The 24,836-nt window shown below is 37.7% G+C and overlaps 1 protein-coding gene across 4 annotated transcripts in view; it reads left to right on the top strand.

The window, feature by feature from the left end:
* HERPUD2 (HERPUD family member 2) overlaps window positions 1–24,836 on the top strand; it is a 93,180-nt gene that overhangs the window by 38,381 nt on the left and 29,963 nt on the right. For 2 of the 4 annotated variants that reach the window (XM_008057414.2, XM_008057415.2), the window contains exons 1-2: window positions 1–102; window positions 304–715. The exons of 1 other annotated variant lie outside the window; for it this stretch is intronic. In XM_008057414.2, coding sequence (XP_008055605.1) covers window positions 569–715 — 147 coding nt within the window. In that variant the 5' untranslated portion in view covers window positions 1–102; window positions 304–568. Of the gene's footprint in view, window positions 103–208; window positions 716–24,836 lie in introns of those variants that run through there. One more of the 4 variants, XM_021712003.1, reaches the window with a different exon arrangement.

Here is a 24,836-nt window from a genome sequence, read left to right on the forward strand (position 1 = left end):
AAGGGAGCGGCTGCCGTCGAGAACGCCCGGCCGGACGGTGCGGCCGGCGGCCCTGCCTGGGCGCGGAGGGTGGCGGTGGCGGGTCCCGAGACCTTCTTTCAGGTACTCCGCGCCCAGCTGACTGCCCGGAGCCGTCCAGCCCAGTCCTGGCGGGGTCGTAGCGTAGAGGCCTTGTTGCGTTTCTGCTTGGGGGTCGCGGCAGGGGCGGGGCGGTGACCCCGGCCGGGCCCTCGTGCCTTAACCCCTCTCACCCTCCCTTCTCATCGCCTTCTCTCTCCCCCCCACCCCCGCCTCCCTCCGCAGTCCGGAGTCCCACGGAGCCTGGAGCTGGCGGGGAGAGCTGCATCCACTGCCCGGCCCCCAGACCCTGCCGCTACCGCCGCGCTCGTCTGTCCATCCGTGGGGCCGGCGATGGGCTTCGTCTCGCCCAGTGCACTTGTGACTGACGTGGACAAGGAGTACTAAGAACTCGCTTCCGTCCCGGTCCCAGTCGCGCGGGCGGTAGCCACCTCGGCTCAACTGGGCATAACCACCGCTCTTCTGGACTCTGTCCGACTTTGGGGGCACCATGGACCAAAGTGGAATGGAGATTCCTGTGACCCTCATCATTAAAGCACCGAATCAGAAATACAGTGACCAGACTATTAGCTGCTTCTTGAACTGGACCGTGGGGAAACTAAAAACGCATCTATCTAACGTGTACCCTAGCAAACCAGTAAGTGTGTAAAAGCTGGGCTCAACTGCTCTGACCAGCAGCTTTCCGTGCCATGTACCCCCCCTTCTCCCTGCTCCTCTCCTTCCCTCTTGAATCAAAGGTCTCCTTTGGTAGACCGTGAAGTATTTTGAGTTCTGAGGTTGTGTCTCCAGAGTGTCCGAACCATTGTTAATATCTTCCTGGTGAGGTTCTTTTAATTAGTAAGAGTTTGCAGAAGTATCAAGAGACTTAATTGACAGGCATGGAAAAGGGACCATTTTCCTTGGACTTAACACCATCAACTTAATATGAGAATAACAGAGGTATGCTTTTTTGTTTCCTTAAAGATAAAGAAGCACTATGACACATATTAGAGCCTTTATTGCTTAGTAGACAGAAATTCCATTTTACTTTCAACACCTGCCCAGAAATTTGAAGAGAAATTGAAGAGAATTTTTTTTCTAGGAAATAAGTATGCGTCCCTTGTATAAATGACACTTTCAGGACCACCATGTATGTTTCAAGAAGCAAAGAGTTACAAGTTTTAGATTCAGTTTCCTCCACCACCACTTCTTTCACATTTTTAGTTTCAAGAACAGCCCTTCCACCCCCCCACCATTTGGTGCATCATTTTTTTCCTTTAATATGACCATATGTAAATCTTTGTCAGTGTTTTCCAATCTGATTCATACTGGATATTGCAAACATAATAAATAAAATACAGACAGTACAGCTCCGTCTGTCCCCAGAATCAGATTTGAAAGGACATAGTTGGTAATTAAGGAGCCTTGGAATAGTTTAGAAAAGAAGTGTAATGTCATGTAGAGTACTGTTTATGAAAGTGAGGCTTTCACATTCTCCACTGCATAAATTTTTTATTCTTGAATAAGTAGTGTTTAATTACTAAACCTTTTGTATAAATAATGAAGAGGTTTGAGTTTTAGGGCAGGAAATACTTTTGGCATCAGGCAGCCTTAAGCTTAGATCCCTTGGAAGGCAGCTAGGCTTTCTAGGCTTAACACTTGTTTTATGTACTTAAGGAGGACACTTGATTTATATTAAGATATTTACAACTTAGAACTGTTTCAGTGTTGCAATATTAAGATTAGTTAGGCTTTTAGATTTCTGAAGTAGCCACAGAAATGGGGCAGATATTGCAAAAACAGGAGGTTTAGAAAAGACAACTTTTAGTTGGCATTAGCTGTATCTGTCAGTACTTTGTGATACAAATATTTTTAGGGGAAAAAAAACTCTGAGGTATTTAAAAACTTGGAATAAACTAGTTGGAACTCTTGTTTATTCGAACCTTTTGTTTGAAAGTTAAGATTTACACAGGGAGTAACAATTTGTTTGGAATTTCTTATTTACAAAAGAATTCCTGTTGGCTAGGAATAGTGGCTGATGCTCATAATCCCAGACTTTGGGAGGCCTAGGTAGGAGGATTGCTTGAGCTTGGGAGTTCCTGACCAGCCTAGGCAACACAATAAGACCTCCTCTCTACAAAAAGTAAAAAAAAATTAGTCTGTTATGGCATGCACCAATAGTCCTAGCTAGCTACTGGGGAGGCTGAGGCAAAGGATCATCTGAGCCCAGGAGGTTGAGGCTGCGGTGAATTGTGATCATGTCATTGTACTTCAACCTGTGTGACAGGGTGAGACCCTGACTCAAAAAAAAAAAAAAGTTGCATATGATTAGTTTTACACATTTTGAAAGTGAAAAATAACTTTTTAGAGTAGTCTTTATTGAAAGTCATAGATTTCCATAATACTGTTGATAACATAGCCCAAATACCATTTGTGGGTACATTCTTGAGCATGTATATAAAAGAGGGGGACCCAAAAAACCCGGAATTATCATTTGGAGAGTGGGCCCCTTGTACTACAGGTTTCCCCTGCTAGGTGAGTGTTGTAGGAACCCTTCGGTGTCAGTGTACCAGCTAGCATTGTTGTGAGAGGCTGTGTTCAGCTCCAGTGAAATTTTTTTGGCTTCTTTCAGTGCATCTGCCCATTTCATAATGAGTGATTTACATGAACAACCTGCCCACACTGTACTAGGTGTTCAGCAATATTTGACCCAAAACAGCATGACTTTCATGCTCCACCCTCCCTATTCACCCAGTCTTACCCATTGTGACCTTTTTTTGTTTCCCAATGAAGAAAGTCCTCAAAGGGAAGTATTTTGTTGATGTGCAAGAGGTGAAACAAAAAATGGCAGGAGCACTAAAAGGCACCAAAATTGACAAATTCAAAAACCATTTTAGGCAGTGGAAAAAGCATATTGATAGGTGTAGTGCATGAAACAGAGTACTTTGAAGATGACTGAAGTTTAAACATGTAAAAATAACAAAAAATGGCAGGAGCACTAAAAGGCACCAAAATTGACAAATTCAAAAACCATTTTAGGCAGTGGAAAAAGCATATTGATAGGTGTAGTGCATGAAACAGAGTACTTTGAAGATGACTGAAGTTTAAACATGTAAAAATAACATGGAATTCTTTTTTAAAAAGTATCTGTGAGGGGAATGGGAAACCAGGTTGCCTTACCTGCCCCCAGAGAAGTTTGCTTTTGGTAGGAGTTCTGCCAGTGCAGTGCAGTAGTGATCACAGGTGGAGGATGTAGTGTCTTTGTGTGTTAGCTGCCTGAGGACCAGATCAGATTCAGAACGTTTCTTTCCTCCTTCCCAGACTGCCTGCCTCTTTTAGACACACCGGAGGTACTTTTGCAGGCTAAACCAAATATTGTACAACTTATTAATAACCTAACTTTGTGGCAGACTTTTTTTCTCCTCTGGCAAGTTTTCTTTAAGTGAGTTGTAATGCTTAAGTTCATGTTTAGGTTAATGAGAATGGGTGGAGCCTGGGAGTGGGGGTACATGCATTTTTTTTGTCAGAATTTCACTAAAAACTTTGTATAGTTAATTAGATTTGACAGGTTTACATTCTACTTATACATCCCAGGAAAAAATTGATTTGAAGCATCACAGTTGTTGAACAGATGTTTAATGGTATCTGAAAGGCATAGGTAGCCCTCAACATAGGAATTATAATCCTAAAAGTTTACCTTGTAAGGTTGTTATTTGGAATTCAGAACAGTTTGCTATTAAGCAGTATTATAAAGGAAGTTTAGGTCCTTATGCCACCCACAATGACTAAACATTGTTTCTGTGTTTCAAGTGCTGTTTGGTGTTTAATAGAAATCATTTCTTTTGCCTCTTCCTTGCACATCTGCCTGCTTTCATTTATCACTGGGTAGACCTAGAAGCAAATTAGGGTTTCAGTGCCTTGTAGGAGCAGGAGTCTTCCCAGTGAGACAAAAAGTTGATGGCTCTGGTTAACATTGCTCTGATTTGATCTGATATATTAGGGATAGGTGGAGAGTCTTTTGGTTCTAGTAAAATAAATGGGAGCTGCTGAAGGTAGAAGACTGGAAGTCTGAGGCAGTCCTTTTAGGATCCTACAAGGACAGGTCATATGTCTACCCGCTGTTAATGGAATTTTGGCTGAACTCTTCAATGTCTTAAAACCTTAAGGATCCCAGCTTTGTACGCAGATACTGATTTGACTTAACCACAGACAGTCTCCACATGGATATTTTAAATTCTTTCCCCAGTAAACCCATAACAAATACACTCCTCCCTCACAAAGCACCTTTTCTTGGGCTTCATTTATTTATTTAACTAGAATTTTAATTCTATGCTAAGTGTGAAGATGATGATAAGAGTTCTTTGCTCTTATGATGCTCAGGTCTAATGAGGGATATAGATATGTAAGTAAATAACTGCAATATTATATATATGACTAGTGTTACTACTGTGTGCTGTGTAGGAGGAGCACAGGGAAGGAGTGGTGTGGGAGTTAGGGAAATATGTAGCTGTTTCAAGAAAAGGTTCACGGGGACATTTATGTTTTCTTAAAGCATTGATAACAGACAATTTTAAGTAGACAAGATGAGTCAGAATCTTATGTCTTCCTTTTTTAAAAAACTGTTCTTTCAGAATTGATGTCTGAATTGACTCTGGATGCTTTATACTGCTGTTTTACTTACTACTACAGTATTAAGTAAAAAGATTATAGATCATTAAGAGGTGAAGGGGAAGGGAATTTTCCAATTAGGAATTTAGGCAGTTGCCATATTTTTGAAAATATTCAGAAAGTTAATATTAAAAACCTCAGATGTAGTGGTGGCTCACACCTGTAATCTTAGCACTTTAGGAGGCTGAGGAGAGAGGATTGCTGAGCCCAGGAGGTTGAGACCAGCCTAGACAACATAGTAAGACCTTTTCTCTACAAAAAACAAAAACAAACAAAAAAACACAAAAAACCCCTCAGATGTGGAGTTGAGCTCTTTTGGAGTTTAGTTCTGTATCTTTGAATGTTATTGATAATTGGTTTAGGACTTGGTTTAGGAACTAGGAAGCACACCAGTTCATATTGATAGTGTATATAGATAATTGTGAATCATATTCTAATGTGACATTTGTTATCACTTCATGACTTTATTTTTTTATAACCCGAAATTGGCCTGTAGTGTAAAATAATTCTGAAATTTAGGTAATTGCTATTAGGTGGTGAAGATACCTTACAAGAAGGCCACTTTTACTTTGGTTTCAGACTTTGGGATGAGTTTAGACTTAACTATTTATTAGAGATGTAAATATCAAAATAGTTGAACTTTATACTAGTAGAAATGGATTATCCTAGAAAAAACTTAAAAAAATATGAATCTCTAAGTCCAGTTAGGCACCTTTCTCATCTCTTCTTAATACCTGTTCTTATACATAAACAGTAGCTAAGATATAGACCCGACTCACCCTAAATTCAGTTTTGAATACAAACTTTCTGGGGCTTGTATGCCTTGGCTCCCATTTTTCAGTCTTGGAGTCAAAATGCCTCTTGATTATGTCCCTCGCTTCTGGGAAGGTTTCTTATGTCTTTGCTGTTTATATTATCAAACTAAAGTAGTCTCTTTCATTACTTAGATCTTCTACATCTCCTGATCAGCTGGGCAGGTTTGTGCTGCCTTTTCACATTGTTCTTTTACTCTGAGATTCTATTAGAATTAAAGAAACAAGAATAGAACCAGTTGTATGTATAGGTTCTATTCTGAGAATATAACATTTCTAACAAAATTGCCTACAGTCCAGAAGGAAGTCTTACTTTCATTTTCAGTGAATATAGCTTGTAATATATAATTTGAAATTTATATTTTGGTTTTGTAGTTGCCTATTACTTTACTTAGGCAGTTCATCTTTAAAATCTGCTGGTTTAACTACCTTGGAACTGTTGATTTACAGAGGCTATAATCCATACACATAATAATTATTGTTTCATAAGACTGTTGTCTTACAAAATTTTAATAAATTTAAGAGGGTTTCATGTCACCTGTCAGTGTAGTTCAAATTTTTAAAACTCTTTGAGCAAAGCTTACTATGAAATTGAATGTGAAGTTTGGTGAAAAAGGCTAAGTTAAAAGTTTTGAATGACTGCCAAAGAAGATTTGTTTTATTAATGTTCTTTGTAGCCTTCTTCTAATATCTTTTTGGGAAATAACCGTATGGTAAAAGGTAATTTTTTGTTTAACAATGCATTAATGCTTTTTAAAATAGGATTTTTCTAGAACTTTTTATCTAGATCTCTCTTGACATAATAAATACTGCTTTGATTGTCTAAAATGCTTTTATTTAACTGCTCTGATTTTAAACACCGTTTACTAAGTGATTACCATGTGGACCAGGCAGTCTACTAAACACTTGTGTGCTTAATCACATTTATTCCTTATGACACCTTATGATGTAAAGTTTATTGTTAGTGCTATAGATGAGGAAACTGAGGCTTGGTGATTTTCCCCCCAAGGTTATAGAACTCTAAGTAACAGAATTAGAATTTGAACCCAGGTTGGTCTGCCTTTGGACCCAGATGTATCTTTGTAGGCACATTGTATATAATGGCTGTATATAATAAGTTGAAGAAAGGCATTTAGGGGCTTGGCTGTCTCAGTTATATACTTGTAAACTAAAAAGAACCAAATTGAACTATAAAAAGAGGTGTATATGGTTAGCTGGTTTGTCATCTGAAGGCTGCAGATAAATGAATAACATAGCCTTACTACTGTGTTAGCATTTACCAGCTTAGTGTGTGGTTATTTCTGTTTATTCTTTTTAAAAAATAATTTGTTAAATTATAAGAGGATATGGGAACATAATATCCTAAGACCTCAGTGCACATTGCTTTGTCTTGTTACAACCTACTAGTTTGTATGAACCCTAGCAGTTGCATGCATTTTTTTTTTTGAGACTGAGTCTTCCTTTGTTGCCTAGGCTAGAGTAGCTTGATCATAGATCAGTGCAGTCTCGGACTCCTGCTCAAGTAATCGTCCTTCCTCAGTCTCCCAGTAGCTAGAACTACAGGTGTGCGCCACACTGCCCAGTTAATTAATTAATTTTTATTTTTTAATTTTTGAGTTGGAGTCTATCATTCTGTTGCCCAGGCTGGAGTGCTGTGGTACATTCATGGCCACCGCAGCTTGACCTGCTGGTCTCAGGTGATCCTTCCACCTCAGCCTTCCAAGTAACTGGAACTATAGGCATGTGCCACCATGTCCAGCTAATTTTTTTGATTTACTGTAGAGATTAGGTCTCGCCAAGTTGCCAGGCTTATCTTGAACCTGTGGGTTCATGCAATCCTCTCATCTCAGCCTCCCAAAGTGCTGGGATTATAGGGCTGAGCCACCATGTTTGACTATTTTTATTTTTTATGGAGATAGGATCTTTCTATTTTGCCCAGGCTGGTCTAGATCTCTTGGCCTCAAGTGATCCTCCTGCCTCAGCCTCCCAAAGCACTGGGATTATAGGTGTGAGCCACCGTGCCTGGTCATCAGTCAAATACTTTGACATTCTCTATTGTACATAGGGTGTATATCTGATAGGTGAATGGCCCGGGATGGAATCAGCTAGACAGAGAATATCCCTTTGGGTTCCATAGAATTTTACTCTTTAAGCTTCTGTATACCTGTTTTGTTTACTGTTACTGCAAGGAGATAAGGAGTAGAGGCAGTTTGGTTAACCATTTATGTTTTTTAATTTCCTGGGGCTTTATGGGTGATTTTAGTGAAAAATGGAAGGGAGATGTATTCCAATACAAATTTACAGAGTTCGTTTGCCACAGAAATGATATTTTGTGTACCTCCTAGGACCCAACTCTTTCAAGAAGTTTAATGCTCACAACTGAACTATATATAAGTTCTGAAATGTTAATAGTTATGGCTTTCAAAGGACTGGGTTTGTAATTCTTTGAAGAAACCTATAAGTAGAAGATTGCTTTTACTGAGCTATTAACATGCTAGATATTTTAAAATGTAAAAATTAATATTTTAAAATTAGCATGTGAAATTTTATTAGGCTGAAGTTGAATATACTAGGACTTTTTTATTTTTAAGGAAACCAGTGTCGCACCCTGTTGCCCAGACTGGAGTGCAGTGATGTGATCATAATGCACTGAGTCTTAGCCTCTTGGGCACAAACAATTCTTCTGCCTCAACTTCCTGTTAGCTAGGACTACAGGTGTTTGCCACCATGCCCAGATAATTTTTAAACATTTTTTATAGAGATGGGGTCTCACTGTATTACCCAACTGGGAACATGATTTTTAAAAAAATCATACATAATTATTTTTTAGTTTTTGACATAAAAAATTTAATCTCTTGATACTAACTAGGTGACTTTCTTTCTTTCTTTTTTGAATTAGAGCCTCACTCTGTCAACCAGGCTGGAGTGAAGTGGCATGCTCATGGCCACCCCAGTGTTGACCTGCTGGGCTCCAGCAGTCTGTCTGCCCAGCCTTCCAAGTAGCTGGAACTACAGTTGCCTGCTACCATGCCTGGCTAATTTTTTGATTTATTGTAGAGACGAGGGCCCACCAAGTTGCCCAGGCTAGTCTCAAACCTCTGGGCTAAGGCAGTCCACTCGCCTTGGCCTCCCAAAGTGCTGGGATTACAGGCTGAGGCACTGAGCCCGACTGACTTTCTTAAAATATAAAAGTTTTGTTGGTTTTGTAAAATCATTGATCAGACTCTTGTGAATATTTTAAATGTATTAGGGATGCGTAGTATTTTGTCTGTTTTTAGTGTCTGGTTAAATGTTAAAGGATCAGATACTTTAGATAATGGAATATATGTAAACCTTTTAGAAAGAAAAAAATCTTTCTCCAGATTAGGGTTTATTTTTACATATTATACCAGCAGGTGAGCTTTCTTCACCTTAGATTTTAGCAATGTCTGTTAAGTGGTTAACATAACTTTTTTGGTCAACTGGTTAAACAGCTGTTTATTTGGAGTGGAATAATTCTGTCTCTGGGCTACTTAGAGTGCCTTCAGGATATTTCCAACTTGTTCTTCATCTTATTATTTAGCTGACTGTGTTCTACTATATGTAGAACCAGGCTTTATCTGGGGTGGAGCAGTGGAGGTAGTGAAAGGAGTGTACCTGATACAACTTCTGATTATTGGGAAAAGGGATGAACACCAGGAAGAATGGTGGTGGTGTTAACAGATGGTCAATTACATGTATATTTTACTTTGTGGAGCCATTATCTTTTCAGTAGAATCTTTTAATTAGCATTTTAATTAGTAATACTAGATTTGCCAATCCTGAAGTCTTCTGAATTCTTATATTTAAAGGTAGCACATAAATTTTCTTTATTGAAAGACAAATGATTGTCTTATTGTGTTAAGGTATTGAGATCTTGGGATTTGTTTTAGCAGCTATCGCTACTTACTCTGACTAATAAAGAAATGGACTTTCAATCAATATTAAAGATAGTGTTATTAGCAGGTCTGGATAAATAAAATTACATCACTTTTAAAAGTAAAATTGAATTTGAATTGAAATCTCATCTGTATTTTTCCTAATGCTGTAGCTTACAATACCAAAATAACTAGTTGAAAATTGAGTTGCTTATTGTCATTTAAAAAATCATATCTAACACATAGTTTGCCTAGTATTTAAATTAAATTCATATTTAAACTGAAGGGGCATTTTTTTTTAGTGACATAAAAACTTTCCCAAGTCTCATATTTTACCTAATTTAGGCACATAAGAAATTTACTTTTCCCTGTTTTCAATCACAGTAAAATTAAATAATTCATTTCCTTTTAAAACTTCAAATTATCTGAAGCCATTTGAATATTCAATGGAAAGTTATAATTTTTCTTTTGGAGATAAATTCACATACCATAAGATTCGTCCTTTTAAAGTGTACAGCTCAGTGGTTTTTAGTATTTCAGAGAGTTGTGCAGACATTATCATTGTCTAATTTATCATTTTCATCACCCCCCAAAGCAATTCTATACCTACCATACTCCCCATTCTTTGTTCTTCTAGCCCTTGGTAATCGCTAATCTATTTTACGGATCTTTAGGTTTGCTATTCTGCAGATTTCATAGAAATAGAATCTTAGTTATATGTCTTTTCGTGTCTGGTGTCTTTCACTTACCATAATGTATATAAGCTTCATCTGTGTTACAGCATGTATAAGTACTTTTTGTTTTTTTTTAGTGGCTGAATCATATCCTATCATAATTTTGTTTGTCTGTTCATCAGTTGATAGACATTTGGGTTGCTTCCACTTTTTTGACTATTATTATGAATAATGCTGCTGTAAACGTTGTACAAGTTTTTATATTTTCTATTATCTTTGGTATGTACCTAGGCATGGAATTGAGTATATATTGTATCTGGGGTAGCTCTGTGAACTAACCCTGTGTCTAACTTTCTGAGGAACTGCCAAACTTTTCTGTAGTGGTTGCCATCTTTTACATTCCTACCAGCAGTGTGAGAGGGTTTCAGTTTCTCTGCATCCTTGTCCATGCTTATTTTTGCTTTATGTGTTCTGGAAGAGGTACCATGTAGATTTATTATATTTTTATGTTGCTTTTCTGAAAAAAAATTCTCTTGATGTTTCCTTGCTATGAAAATATAAAATAGTTTATTTGGTCCAGGTGTGGTAGCCCATGCATGTAATCCCAGCACTTTGGGAGGCTTAGGTGGGCAGACTGCTTGAGCCTAGGAGTTCAAGCCCATCCTGGGCAACATAGCGAGACCTCGTCTCTAAAAAAAAAAAAAAAAAAATAGCTTATTTGACCACAAATTTAGAGAAAAAAATACGAAAGTATGAACACATGATTTTTTCTTCTTCATAATCTAAAACAGTACTGTTTGTAGAAAAGAATCAGATAAATTTGGCACCAGCAAGTGTTTTAAAAGTGTTGTGATTCATATACTAAATTTTTCATTTCAGTTCTTAATGATTACACATAAAATAACTGAAAACAAGCCTCAAATTAATTGACTCTTCCAAATATTTGTAAACAGTTTTGGACTCATGATACTTTATTCAACAACTGTTAGGTACAGTGCTGGCTTTTGGAACACAGTGATGCAAATGATGGACATAGACCCTTTGTTCTTGGCATTTATATTCTACTTAGGGAAAAATGTGAACATAATTATAGATTGTGGTTTATGTTATGAAGGAAATAAACAGGATGTGTGAGAGAGAAATATAAGTTTATAAGTCAGGGAAGACCTGACTGAGGAAGTCATGTTAAAGTTAAGGTCTAAAAAATGATCAAGAGCAAGTTATGCACGACCTGGGAGTAAATACTACAGAAGGGGGTGTCTGAGTTGGGAAAGAACTTGGGTATCTAAGTGAATGCCGGTTTGGCTAGTGAGGAGGAAAGAAGACTATCAGAGGAGGTTGGAGAGAAACAGAAGCCAAGTCTGGCCATGGTAAGGAATTAAAATTAAATCCAGTGTAGTGGGAATCCATCAGAGAGTGACAGGATTGATTTAAGTTTCTAAAAGTTCACTCTAACTGCTGACTGTATAATGGAAGCAAGAAAACTGGTTAAGAGGCTGTTGCAGAAGGCCATTCAAGAGATTATAGTTTAGATTAGGGTAATAGCAGTGTAGATGGAAAGAAGATTGATCTGAGAGGCACTAGAATCTGTAGGATTTGCTGGTGGTTAGAAATGGGAGGCAAGGTGAGAGAAAAATTGAGGATAATGCCTAGATTTTTGGTTTAACAACTGGTGACAGGTTTTTATAGGCATAGGGAAGAAGAGGAAAGATTTGGAGAATTGGGAATTGAGATTCATTGTAGATGTTTTGACTTGAGTTGCCTATTATAAACATCTAAAGGTGTTAAATACAGCAGTTTTATGTATGGAGCTGGATCTGAGAGAAAGAGAGAGATCTGAAGAATTCTAGCTTGTAGAATTTGATGGAGAATTTAGCAAAGACCTTGAAGGGGCAAAGACCAGTGATATGAATGAAATGTACACAGAAGCTAGGTGTCTTTCCTTCTTTTTGCAAACATCAGCACTTTTTGCTTGGTGCTGTTGGATCTTTTCCACATTCTGCTAAGGAACTTGCTTAGCTGTTGCCCAACTTCTGCTCATTTAAAACAGAAAGGCTTGGGGACAAGGGATTACTAGTCTCTTTCTGGGCTACTAGTAATGCTACTAATTAGCTGTATTTTCGGTTAAATACAAAATGTGCTAGCTTTTAAATTTAATATTATTTGTATGTGTTTCTCAAACAGGTGTCCATAGTTCTGGGACTAAAAGTTATCAAAAACTTAAATTGAATTTTTAATCTTAATATAAAAATTATTGTTAATAATCTGCATGATCGATCACTTTATAGTTATCATGAGGTTTCAGTACCCATGTTTTCAGCTAAATGATCTTCCTGAATATGTTTAACTTGTATTGCAAAGCTTGGACTTTTGGAGTCTGTGGAGTTTCAAATTGTCTGAAAATAATCTATTTCTATGAAAAATTTGTTTTAAACCTGCCTATTAATGAATTATGGGAATATACTCCCATAATTTTAAGTTGGATTGCCAGTGTACTTAGTTTATGTATATTTTTATCAGTAGTCCCCAGTACTGAACTTTCTAGCATATTTTTTTCTTATCTTGTTTAGAAGTGATATTGTGATAAAATATATGATTAATTCCATTACAGCTTAGTAGGAAAATGAAGGTGGTAGTAGTTGGTCAGCTCTGTATCCTTCACTAAATACCTAAAAATATAAGTGGAGAACTTAGGTTTTAGACATGGACTCCTTTTTACTAACATTAAAATATTTTTTTCTTGGCAGAGAAGGTAAAATTATGTAAAAGACTTATAAATATCATTTAAAAATATCATTTTAAACTGAGACTTGAAAGTTGTTCTAATGTAGATTGGAGCTTTATTTTTTAATCATTAAAAAAGTGATAGCCATTGCATCTTTAATCAAACCTATTTTAGCAGTATCCTAATCATGTTCTCATGCATTATAAGTAAATGTACAGTCTGCTGTTAGTCATTCAACTTTTCTATACTTTTACACAATCTCCTTAGATCCGTATGAAACTGCATGATATAGGAGAAGCAGTCACGAGAAATAAGCACCCAGTGTCCAATGAATGCTCACCAGGTGTTGTGCTCTATTCTAAGAGGTTTATGTGCATTTCCATTATTATAAAAATTCAACCCTCTGAGATAGATGCTATCATTGCCCTCATTTTGCAAATGAGAAAGCAGGTACACAGAGGTGGTAGTGATCTTGTATAAGTTTCTTAACATCTCTTTGTCTATATCTATCATATTCTTCTGTAAGTTCAACTTTTCCACACAAAATCCCACCCCTTATTAGCTACTGAAGGACATTGCTCTTGACATTTCTCTGTTTTTCTCTCCTGCATCGTCAGGGTTTTTTGTTTTTTGTTTTTCCTACTGGGTTATTCGTATTGGCATACAAACATGTTATTTCTCTCTTAAAAAAACAACTGGGCACTGTGGGAGGCCGAGGCAGGAGGATTACTTGAACCCAGAAGTTGGAGACCAGCCTAGGCAACATAGTGAGACTTCATTTCTATAAAAAATTAACTGGGCGTGGTGGTGGTGTGTTCCCATAGTCCCACCTTCTCAGGAGGTTGAAGTGGAAGGATCACCAGAGCCTAGGAGGTTGAGGCTGTGATGTGCCGTGATCATGCCACTGTACTCCAGCCTGGGCAACAGAGTAAGACCATGAATCAAAAACACACAAACAGAACCCCGCATACAACCAAACAAACTTGATCCTACTTCCTTCTAGCTGTTGTCCTATTTCTTTCCTTCCCCTTAGTGCAAAACTCATAAGTTGAATTTGTTGTCTCTAATGATACTCCTCTCTTTTTCTCTTGAATATATTCCACGTAGGTGTTTCCCCCTGCCACTTCACCAAGATTGCTTTTATCAACGTCACTAGTGACCTCCTTGTTGCAGGATGCTGTGTGGGAATACTGCGATATATGGAACACTATGAAAGAAGGACATTATGCATAATAACACAATCCTGGAAACATTCACATTTTCTTTAATAATCTGTATTACTTCCATATAATGGAACATTGTGCATTTATCAGAAAGAATGGGAAAGATATACTGCTAAGGAGTAGTCTTCATGGTATATTAAATGAGAAAAGAAGGTGCAGTAGACAATCATAGTGTACTATCTTTTATGTCAGAAAAGAAGGAAAATAGGAGTGTGTGTGTATGTAGCTTTGTTAAATTGTTAAAACGAATTGATTGATAGAAAGATACTCTAAAATTATAGGGGTTGGGGACAGACAGAAATATACCTTGTACCTCTTTGCATATACCTTGTTCTGTAGTTTTTATCTTATTGCCATGTGTGTTATATATAATGGAAAAAACTCCCGACATTAAATGGAGAAGAAAATTCCTGAGTTGAAACACAAGAATTTAAAAATGTTAGAATGGTGATCTAGCTACAAGAAGAATTATTTCAAGTAACTTTGAAACACAGTATTTGATTGTGTATCTCTATTGACAGATGTCCTAAGAACAGAAAAAAGCCACAATAAATCTTAGACTTTATTCAATATTGTTAGTAACAGTCTTGATGGTGGTATTATTTTGAAATTACATATAGTAGAATAAAACAAGTAATTTGTTAATGTAATTAGCAAGCAAGGTTTTCAGGGTGAGAGAAGATACAAATGAGTGAATACTATTTAATTGGAAATGTCAATATGAACTCAAGATTTAAGTTTCTCTTTATAAAAATACATATTTTACAGCTCTGCTCGCTGAAGAAGTAATGACAAGTAACAAGTAGCACTCCTACCTCCCAGATTTTGGTCTTTAGATACTCATTTAACAGGTAATGTGAAAGCTGAACATGGACATTTTGTTTATGAAAGCAAGGAAGCTATTAGAGATGACAGAAGTCATGTCAAAATGACACAGGAGCCTACTTGAGGGGACTCCTACTGGTCAAAGATGGTGCCATTTGAGAATGATAGTAATAATAAGTACATTAAAAAACATAAATTTCCACAAGCTCTTAATGATACTTATATAACAACAACAACAACAACAACAACAACAACTCATTGGTCATTTTTGGAGTTTGCTTGGGTAATCACTCTGAACACTGAAAAAGGGAAGGAATTGTGTATCTTTGCTGCCTTTCTTACACAGACTAGATAACCAAATACTTGGTTAGGTAACAGTCTTAGAAGAATCTTAGCTAACAAATACTGAAGGAATTATAGAATGAAAAAATAGCAATTTTCTATACCCCATGAAATAATGGATCTAGGTAGTAGAATTGTAGGTAATTAATAAGGTTAATGAGAACTTCATAAAGGATGGATTAGGCTGACAACATCTGAACCCACTGAACAATCTTTTTAAAATTTATTTTTTTTAATTTTAAAGATGTGGGGTACAATTCAGAATTAGATATATAAGTGGTCATCGTACAGGCGAAGTGTGGGCCTCCCTTTGGTACCTGCTTTGTCTGGTTTGGGATCAGGTACCCTTATTGATGTTATGTGTTCCCTGCCGCTTCCCCTGGCAGTGTCTCACTACTGCCAATCCCTTTCTTATAGCATTATGATAAATATTCAGGGTCCACTTATGAGTGAGAACATGTGGTATTCAGTTCTTTGTTTGTGTGATGGATCATTGAGTATGATAGACTTCAGATCCATCCAAGTTTCTGCCAAGTCCATAATTTTGTTCTTCTTTATGGCTGTGCAATATTCCATTGTGTGTATGTACCACACTTTTAAAATCCAGTCCAGTTTCGATGGGCAGCACAGGTGGTTCCATGTTTTTGAACAGTGCTGCAGTAAACATGCCTGCACAGGTATCTTTTTTGTAGAATGATTTGAATTCCTTTGGGTATATTCCCAGAAGGGGGATTACTGGGTTATATGGAAGGTTAATTTTTAGATCTTTTAGGAATCGCCACACTGTTTTCCACAGTTTACACTTACATCAACAGTGTAGAAGTGTTCCTTTTCCCCTGTATGCTCTCTAGCATCTGTTGTTTTTTGAGTTATTAATAATGGTCATACTGATTGGAGTTAGGTGGTATCTCAGTGTGGTTTTAATTTGCATTTCTTTAATGATTAGTGAGGCTGAGCATTTTTTCATGTATCTGTTGGCTGCTCGTATGTCTTCTTTTGAGAAGTGTCTATTCATATCTTTTGCCCACTTTTTAATAGTAGTTTGTTTTATTTCTTTTTGCACATTTGAGTACCTTATAGATTCTAAACAATAGGCCTTTGTCATATATACATTTGGCAAATATGTTTTCCCATTTGTGGGCTGTCTCCCCGCTCTCTTGATGGTTTCTTTTGCTTTGCAGAAGCTTTTTAGTTTGATGAAGTGCCTCTTATCTATCTTATCTCTTATGGCATAAGCACTTGGGGTTTAGATCAGAAATTGGTTGCCAGTTCCAATTTCTATCAGGGTATCTCCTGCATTTTCTAATGTCCTTATAGTTTGAGGTTTTAAGTTTGGCTGTTTGATCCATTAGAGTTGATTTTTGTGTATGGTGATAGGTAGGGGTCTTGTTTTAATCTTCTGCATGTGGTCAGCCGGTTTTCCCAGCACCATTTATTGACTAGGTTCTCCTCTCTCCAGTGGTTGTTGGTGGAGGCTTTGTCGAAGAGGAGTTGGTTGAGAAGTTGAGGTTTTGCTTCCAGAATCTCTATCCTGTTCCATTTGGTCTATATGACTGTTCTTGTACCAATACCAGGCTATTTTGGTTATTGTAACTTTATAATAAAGCTTAAAGTCTGAGAGTATGATACCTCCCACTTTGTTTCTTTTGCTGAAGATTGTTTTGACTATTCATGGTTGTTTATGTTTCCATATTAATTTTTGTACCGTCGTTCCGGTCTGAGAAGAATGATGTTGGTAATTTAATGGGTATTACGTTGAATCTGTAGATTGCCTTGGTATGATGGACATCTTAACAATGTTGATTTTTCCAATCCATGAACATGGAATATTTTTCCATTTGTTTGTGTCTTCTTTGATTTACTTGAGCAGTGTTTTGTAGTTTTCATTGTTAAGGTTTTTTACTTCTCTGGTTAGGAAGATGCTGAGGTATTTCATATTTTTTGGTGGATATTGTGAATGGGATTGTGCTTTTTATTTGGTTCTCTGTCTGTTGGTGTGTAAGAAGTTGTCTGTCTTTTGCACATTTATTTTATACCTGAGACTTTGCCAGAGTCCTTTATTGCAAAGTTTTTGACAGATTATCTTGGGTTTTCAAGGTATAGGATCATATTGTCAGCAAAGAGGGAAAACTTAGCTTCCTCTTTTCCTGGTTGGATATCGCTGATTTCCTTCTCTTGTCTAATTGCTTTAGTTAGGACTTCCAACACTATGTTGAACAGGAGGAGTGAGAATGGGCAGTCTTTTCATGTTACTGTTTTCAGGGGAAATGCTTCCAATTTCAGTCCATTTATCAATATGTTGGCTGTTACTATTTTGAGGCATGTCCCCTCTGCCTAGGTGTTCAAGGGTTTTTAATCAAGAAAGGATGCTGGATTTTGTGAAAAGCTTTTTCTGTGCCTTATTATATAATCATGTGGTTCTTGTTTTTACATCTGTTGATGTATTTAATTACATTTGTGGTCTTGTGGTTGTTTAACCTGCCCTGTATCCTGAGGATGAGCCTACTTGGTCATGGTATATAATTTTTTAGATGTGTTGTTGGATCTGATTTGCTAGAATCTTTGCATCTATGTTCATCAGGGATATTGGCCTGAAATTCTCTTTCTTTGTTGGGTCTTTGCCTGATTTGGGTATTAGTGTGTTGTTAGCTTCATAAAATGATTTGGGGCGAGTTCTGTCTTTCTTGATTGCCTGGAATACTTTCAATAGGATTGGTATCAGCTCCTCCTTCTATGATTTGTTGAATTCTGCTGGAAAGCTGTCTAGGGGTTTTTTTTGGTAGATAATTTTCTTATGACAGAGTCAATTTCCTGGGTTGTTATTGGTCTATTTAGAGTTTCAGTTTTTCTTTTTTTTTTTTTAAACATTGGGAGCTTGTGTGTTGATGTCAGAAAGTCCTCCACTTCATTTAGGTTTTCGAGTTTGTTTCCATACAGGCGTGCATAGTAATCTCTGATACGCTTTTGCATTTCTTTGGGGTTAGTTGTGACTTGATCTTTTGCGTTTCTGATTATGATTTTGGGGGCTTTTTTCTTCTTTTTCTTGGTCAGTCTGGCTAGGGGTCCATCAATCTTGCTCATCCTTTCAAAGAATTGGCTTTTGGTTTTGTTGATTTTTTTCTGATATTTTTGTCTTCTATGTCTTGTATTTGGACTTTCACTTTGGCGATCTGAATTTCTCTGCTGAAGTTAGAATTTTGTTGGTCTTGCCTTTCCAGCTTCCTTTGGTGATTTGTTATGCTGCTCTCATGATCTTTCTATTTTCTTAATGTGTGTGCATAGAGTTATAAATTCCTCTTTTAGTACTGATTCCATAGTATCTCAGAGGTTTTGGTAAGATGGTCTTTTTTTTCATTTGTTTCCAGGAATCTTTTAATTTCTGTTTTGCTTTCTGTGTTAGCCTAGGAGTTTGTCTGCATTATGGTGTCTAGTGTCCATGTCTTTGTGTGTTTTGGGGGAATCTTGTTGGTGGTGATATTTATTTTTATTCCACTGTGGTCTGAGAAGGTACATAGTAGTATTTTAAGCTTATGAAATTTGTTTATGCTTGATTTTATAACCATGAATGTGGTTGACCTTGGAGTATGTTCCATGTGATGAGTAGACGATATTCCATGGTTGTTTGGTGGAGGTATCTATTAAGTCCATTTAGTCAAGTGTCAAGTTGAGGTTCCATATCTCTTTGTTGATTTGTTGCCTCGATCTATCTAGGGTTGTTAGTGGAGTATTTAAGTCTATGATAGTGTTAGAGTCAATATCTTTTTTTTTTTTTTTTTTTAGTTTACTTGGTAGTTGCTTTATAAAAGCTGGTGTTCCTGTGTTGGGTGCATATATGTTTGGGATGGATATTTCTTGTTAGTGGATTGAACCTTTTATCATTATGTAGTGTCCTTCTATATCTTTTAAAAATTTTGATAGCTTAAAGGTTGCTTTGTCTGATGTTAAGATTGTGACTTCTGCCTTTTTTTGTGTTGTGTGTACCTGAAAGTTTGTTTTCCATCCTCTAAATTTGAGTCTGTGAGATGTGTTTCCTGGGGGGAGGAAATTGTTGTGTTGTGTTTTTGAATCCAGTTTGCTATTTTATGTGTTTTCAGTGGTGCATTTAGTCCATTCATGTTCAGGTTGATTATTGAGTAGTGAGAGTTTATTCCTGTCATGAGGTTCTTGTAAAATTTTGTTGTTGTTTGTTGGTTTTCTTTTTATTTTTGCATTGGTGTATGTGTGTGCTTTCAGTTTTGTAGTTGCAGTGTATGTTATATTGATTCTTTGTTTTTCTGCATCTTCACAAAGTGTGTGGTGGTTATTTGTTTTTCTTTCTTCTGTGCTCAATACTTTCTTAAACATCTCCTGTAGAGCTGGTCTAGAAGCAGCATAAACTCTTAGGGATTGGATGTCTGGGAAGGATTTTAATTCACCATCACTGATGAACCTTAGCTTAACTGGGTTGAAAATTCTTGGTTGGAATTGTTTGCTTTGAGAAATTTAAAGATTGGACTCCAGTCTCTTCTAGCTTGCTGTGTTTCTATAGATAAGTCTGCTGCTATTCTAATTGGTCTTTCTCAGTAGGTAGTCTGACCTTTTTCTTTCTCTGTCTTTAGGGTTTTTTTCTTTTATACCTACTTTGTGTAAGCAAATTACTATGTGTCTAGGAGTTGGTCTTCTCTTCAGATGTCTTGCAGGGATTCTCTGAATCTTCTGTGTTTGAATGGTTGTGTTTCTGATGAGATGAGGGAAGTTTTTTTGGATTATCTCATGGAATGTTTGTTTTAGGATGACCTCTGTCTCCTTTTCTGCTTCTGGGATACCAATCAGGTGTTAAGTCTGGCTTCTTAATACAATCGCATATCTCTTGAAGTCTTTGGTCTGTCTTTTTAAGCTTTTTTCTGTGTTTTTAATAGACTGGGTTAGTTCCATATTTTGGTCTTCAAGCTCTGAGTTTCTTTCTTTTGCTTGGTTAATTCTGCTTTCCATGATTGTCAGTTTATTAATTTCATTGACAGTATTCTTTATGGCTAGCATCTCTATAATTAATTATTTCATGTTCTCATCTTGCCTTTCTTGGTTCTTATTCATCTTCTCCAGTAATTTCTTGATCTCTGAATTTGTGGTCTGAGACCAGTTGATTTGGGCATACTTCATTGTTTGAGTTCTGAAGTATGTATTTTCCAGTAATGTCTTTCTAGGGCTTTCTGGGTTACCTGTGTTTTTTCATTGATTTTTCTTCATTTGTGATGGAATTTTCTCTTTACTTCCTTTGTTTATTGAGAGAGAAAATATCTTTCACTTCTGTTTGCTCAAACAGGTAGAGCCTCCAGATTTGTTCAATTTTGAAGCTGGGTTGGGGTGGTGAACTGTGCTATCCTTTGGCAGTTTTGAGAATAAGGTGTATTGGATTCAGAAGCTGCCTGCACATCACAATGTCTGCTGACTGTTGTGTGGGCTCCCTGGGACCCACGTCCCACCTCCTCACAATATGTCCATGCAATGGGAATGTATGTGCATTCCTTGTGTACAAAATAATATAAGGGAGAGGAAAAGAACTGAGAATGAGAAAAAGGAGAAGAAAAGACTATGTAGAGAAAGAAGTAGAGAAGGAAAAACAGACAGACAAACCAGTAAAAAAGAAAAAAGAATAAAACACCTAAAACCGACAGCATGAGGACACGTTCACACTTATATATACCTTTTTGCAAAAAAAGAAGGACTAAAACAAGATGAAATACACACATCTAGCAAAATATATAGAGAAAGCAGGGAAAAATAAAAACAAAATAAAAAATATAAAAAGTAATAATAATAATAATAATAAAAAAACCCAAGACACTTTTGTTATCCTTGAGCGTCCTCTTTTGGCAGTTTCTGAAACTTCAGGTTCCCTGTTGGCATGACCCAAGCACTGCTGCTCTTGGCTTGCTACACAGGGCTCCGACCTCTAGATTTGTCCCCCTGCTCACCTTGTGGTCAGGGAGAGGCTACAAACTGCTCTCAACAGATCTGCCTGTAATGGGCTTCTCCACATGCGCTGATGAGGTTGCTCCCTGTGTGGGTCACATGCTTCGTGAATTGCTGGAGGAGGGGAGCTAGATCAGTTTAAAAATTGCCCCCACCTATCTGCTGTGGGCTGGATTCTTCACCTCTGGTTGCATCTGTAGCCCCACAAATGGTCCAGTATGGTGGATGGGGTAACTTGGTCTCCTCTCTGGACCTGCCCCTCAGGGTTACTGCACTCAGGGCATCCTCTCTGGGTTGACAGTGATTAACCTCAGGGAGGTGCTGAATTCACCCCTCAGTCTCGGAGTAGCTCCACTGTTCGTGTGGGCAGGCTGAAGTGTGTGTCCCCCAGATTCCAGGGCAGAGGCGGTGACAGTGTCTCTGTGTCTTCTCCTCTGCTGGTACTGGCGACTAATTCCTCCACTATATTTTCCCCATGGTCTTCCCTTCCAATGTCCAATCTCCTGCCAGGGGTTGTGGTGGTGGGTGGTGCTGCGCAACGGCTGTTTTTTTGCCTCTTTCTTCTGGGTAGAGTCGCAGAGTTGGTGCCTGCCTCTGGGCCATAGGTTGCCTGGGATCAGAGTAGCAGTGCATGGGGCAACCTCTTCAGCAGAAGAGCTCAGGATGCTTGTTCTTGTGTTCCTATTCCTAGACACTCACACACCCACTTGCCCACACTCTTGCATATATTTGTCTGTTCACACACTCATTTATATGGAGAGTCACACACTCTGACCGACTCTGTCACCATCTTGGAATCCCCTTCCCACTGATCAATCTTAATGTAGTTCAGTCCAGAAGTGCTGATAATGATGTGATGCAACAAGAAGTACATAGTGCTGATATAAAATACTTTTGTCAAACAAAAAAGAATTTGAATCTAATCCATCCTCTATTTCTAACTACATTATACAGAAACTATAGGAACATACTATGTAGTACCAGGAGGATACGGTTGGCTGAAACAGACTGGGAAGTTCTACAAGACAAATCACACGATTTCTTCAACAAATAAGTAGCATGGGACAAGTTAAAAGGAAGTGGAAACTGTTAAAAGATTAAAAGAGACATAGTAGCCAAATCCTGTGAATAAACCTTGTTTGGATTCTGATTCAGACCATCTCTAAAAAACATTTTGAGCAAGTGGGAAAAATTGAGCTACACTGGATATTATATAATAAGGAATTACTTATTTTGCTGAATATAGTATCATTATGGTTATTGAAAAAGCTTACAGTATTTGCTTTAAAATATAGTATTCAGCCAGGCACAGTGATACACACCTGTAGTACTAGCTACTCAGGAGGCTAAGGTGGAAGGATCGCTTCAGTCCAGGAGTTCGAGACTTCAGTGAGCTGTGAATAGCTACTACAATCTAACCTGGGCAACATAGTGAGATCCTGTCTCTATTAGAGTAAAGAGAAAAAAAAAGATTAAAATATAGTACTCTCTTCCAAAAAAGGAAATGGGAGACAGACGATAGATAAAACAAGAATAGCAGAATGCTAGTAATTGTTGAAGCTAAGTACTTGGTAGTTTTTGAAGATGGTATCTGGGGGTTTATTTTATTCCCTTCACTTTGTATGTGTTTAAGAACTTTTATAAAGTAAAAAAAAAAAATCATAAGAAGAAACTGGTGTCCTTTAGTCTGAGTGATTATATGATGTGGAATATCTATTAATTTAATGTTTGGTCTGATGAGAAAGTTATATAGTTTATGATGACTGTAATACTTATTAAAGAAACTTCTTTAGGTTCCAGTTGAGGTAATACGTGCATTATAGAAATGGATAAAGCATTAGATACTTCATTTTGGCTAGGGCTTATATCATTCATTGCATACTTAGCATTTAACTTATGTTTGTGCAATTTACCATTCAGTGCCTGTGAGGATCTAGCAAAGCACAAACTCAGTTTTTCTGACTATACTCCCTCAACACTCAATACCGAATACTACTGTGACTTCTGGTCACTAAAATATATGGGGATTTCTCCCCAACAAGCAAGCAACTGTATAGATCAGGGGTTCCCAACCCCTGGGCCACAGACTGGTATCAGTACGTGGCCTGTTAGGAACCAGGCTGCACAGCAGGAGGTAAGCAGTGGGCAAGGGAGCAAAGCTTCATCTGTATTTACAGCCCCTCCCCTTTACTTATGTCGCTGCCTGATCTCACCTCCAGTCGGATCAGCAGGGTGTTAGATTCTCGTAGTCTTGTGAACCCTATTGTGAACTGCGCATGTGAGAGATCTAGGTCATGCCTCCTTATGAGATTCTAATGCCTGATCTGAGATGGAGCTGAGGTGGTGATGCCAGAGCTGGGGAGCAGCTGCAAATTAGCAGTGAGGTTTGACTGCACAGAGACCATAATAAATCAGTTGTTTGCAGGCTCATATCAAAACCCTATCAGTGAGTGGCAAGTGGTTTGGTGTACTTTGGTTGTACAGCTGCATCTGCTGGTAGGCTTTAAGTCAAAATCCGACACTTATTTTAGTCTGTGCGTGGTCCACCCATTTTATTTACCACTTCTGCCATGCTTCTTTTTTTTAAATGGTGAGTTGTATAATTATTTCATTGTATATTACAATTCAGTAATAATAGAAATAAAGTGCACAATGAATGTTATGTGCTTGAATCATCCCGAAACCACTACCTCCCCCTGTTCTGTGGAAAGATTGTTTTCCATGAACCTTGTCCCTGATACCAATAAGATCGGGGACCGCTGTAATGTAGATGATTCTCCAGAGAACACCAGCTGGTGCGCTCTAATTCAGTCCAATTCAGACATTATCTAGGTGGAGATAGCATCAGTCCTCAAGTTGAGGACTCAGTCCCACAGACTGCACCCCACTTCAGATACCATTTATTATAAACACAGGTTGTGTGTCCTATGCTGTTGACCAACTGTCTATAAATTGGGGTTCTTGTGACTATGTTCTTGGGTTCAATTAATTTTTTAGGGCAGTTCACATAACTCAGGGAAATACCTTACTTACATTTGCCCATTTATTATAAGGATACAGATGAAGAGCCAGGTGGAAGAGATCCATAGGTGAATTGTATGGGAGAAGGTATCTTCTTTTGGTTTTTTTTTTTGTTGTTGTTTTGAAAGTTTCATTAGGTAGGACTTATTGATTAAATCATTGGCTATTGGTTTACCAACTCAGCCTTTGACCCCTATCTCTCCTTGGAGTGTGGGCAGTGGGTCTGAATTTTCCAACCCTTTAATCACTTGGTTTCCTGGCATCCAGCCCCCAACCTGAGGCAATCCGGTGCCCCCAGCCACCAGTCATCTTACTAGCATACGGAAGATACTCATCACTCTAGAGATTTCAAGAATTTTAAGAGCTGTGTGGCAGGAAATGGATGAGGACCAAATTTATATATATTTCATAAATACCACAGTGTACCCACTCAACATTTATACCTACTGGTTGAAATTTCAAGACTTGTGATATGTATTTTTAAAATCCACCTTTATTTTATTTGGTTGTTTATAGGGATTTGTACATGTGCATTTTAGGAATGACATACTCCAAAATGCTTCCAGGAGAAACTAGATTATGCCTAACAGTTAAGTATTTTGGAAGGATATATATTTCCTATACATTTCCTTTGTCTTTGT

This window comes from Carlito syrichta, unplaced genomic scaffold (assembly GCF_000164805.1).
Source record: "Carlito syrichta isolate Samal-C Ts95f unplaced genomic scaffold, Tarsius_syrichta-2.0.1 Scaffold303008, whole genome shotgun sequence".
In the NCBI taxonomy this organism is placed as follows: Eukaryota; Metazoa; Chordata; class Mammalia; order Primates; family Tarsiidae; genus Carlito; species Carlito syrichta.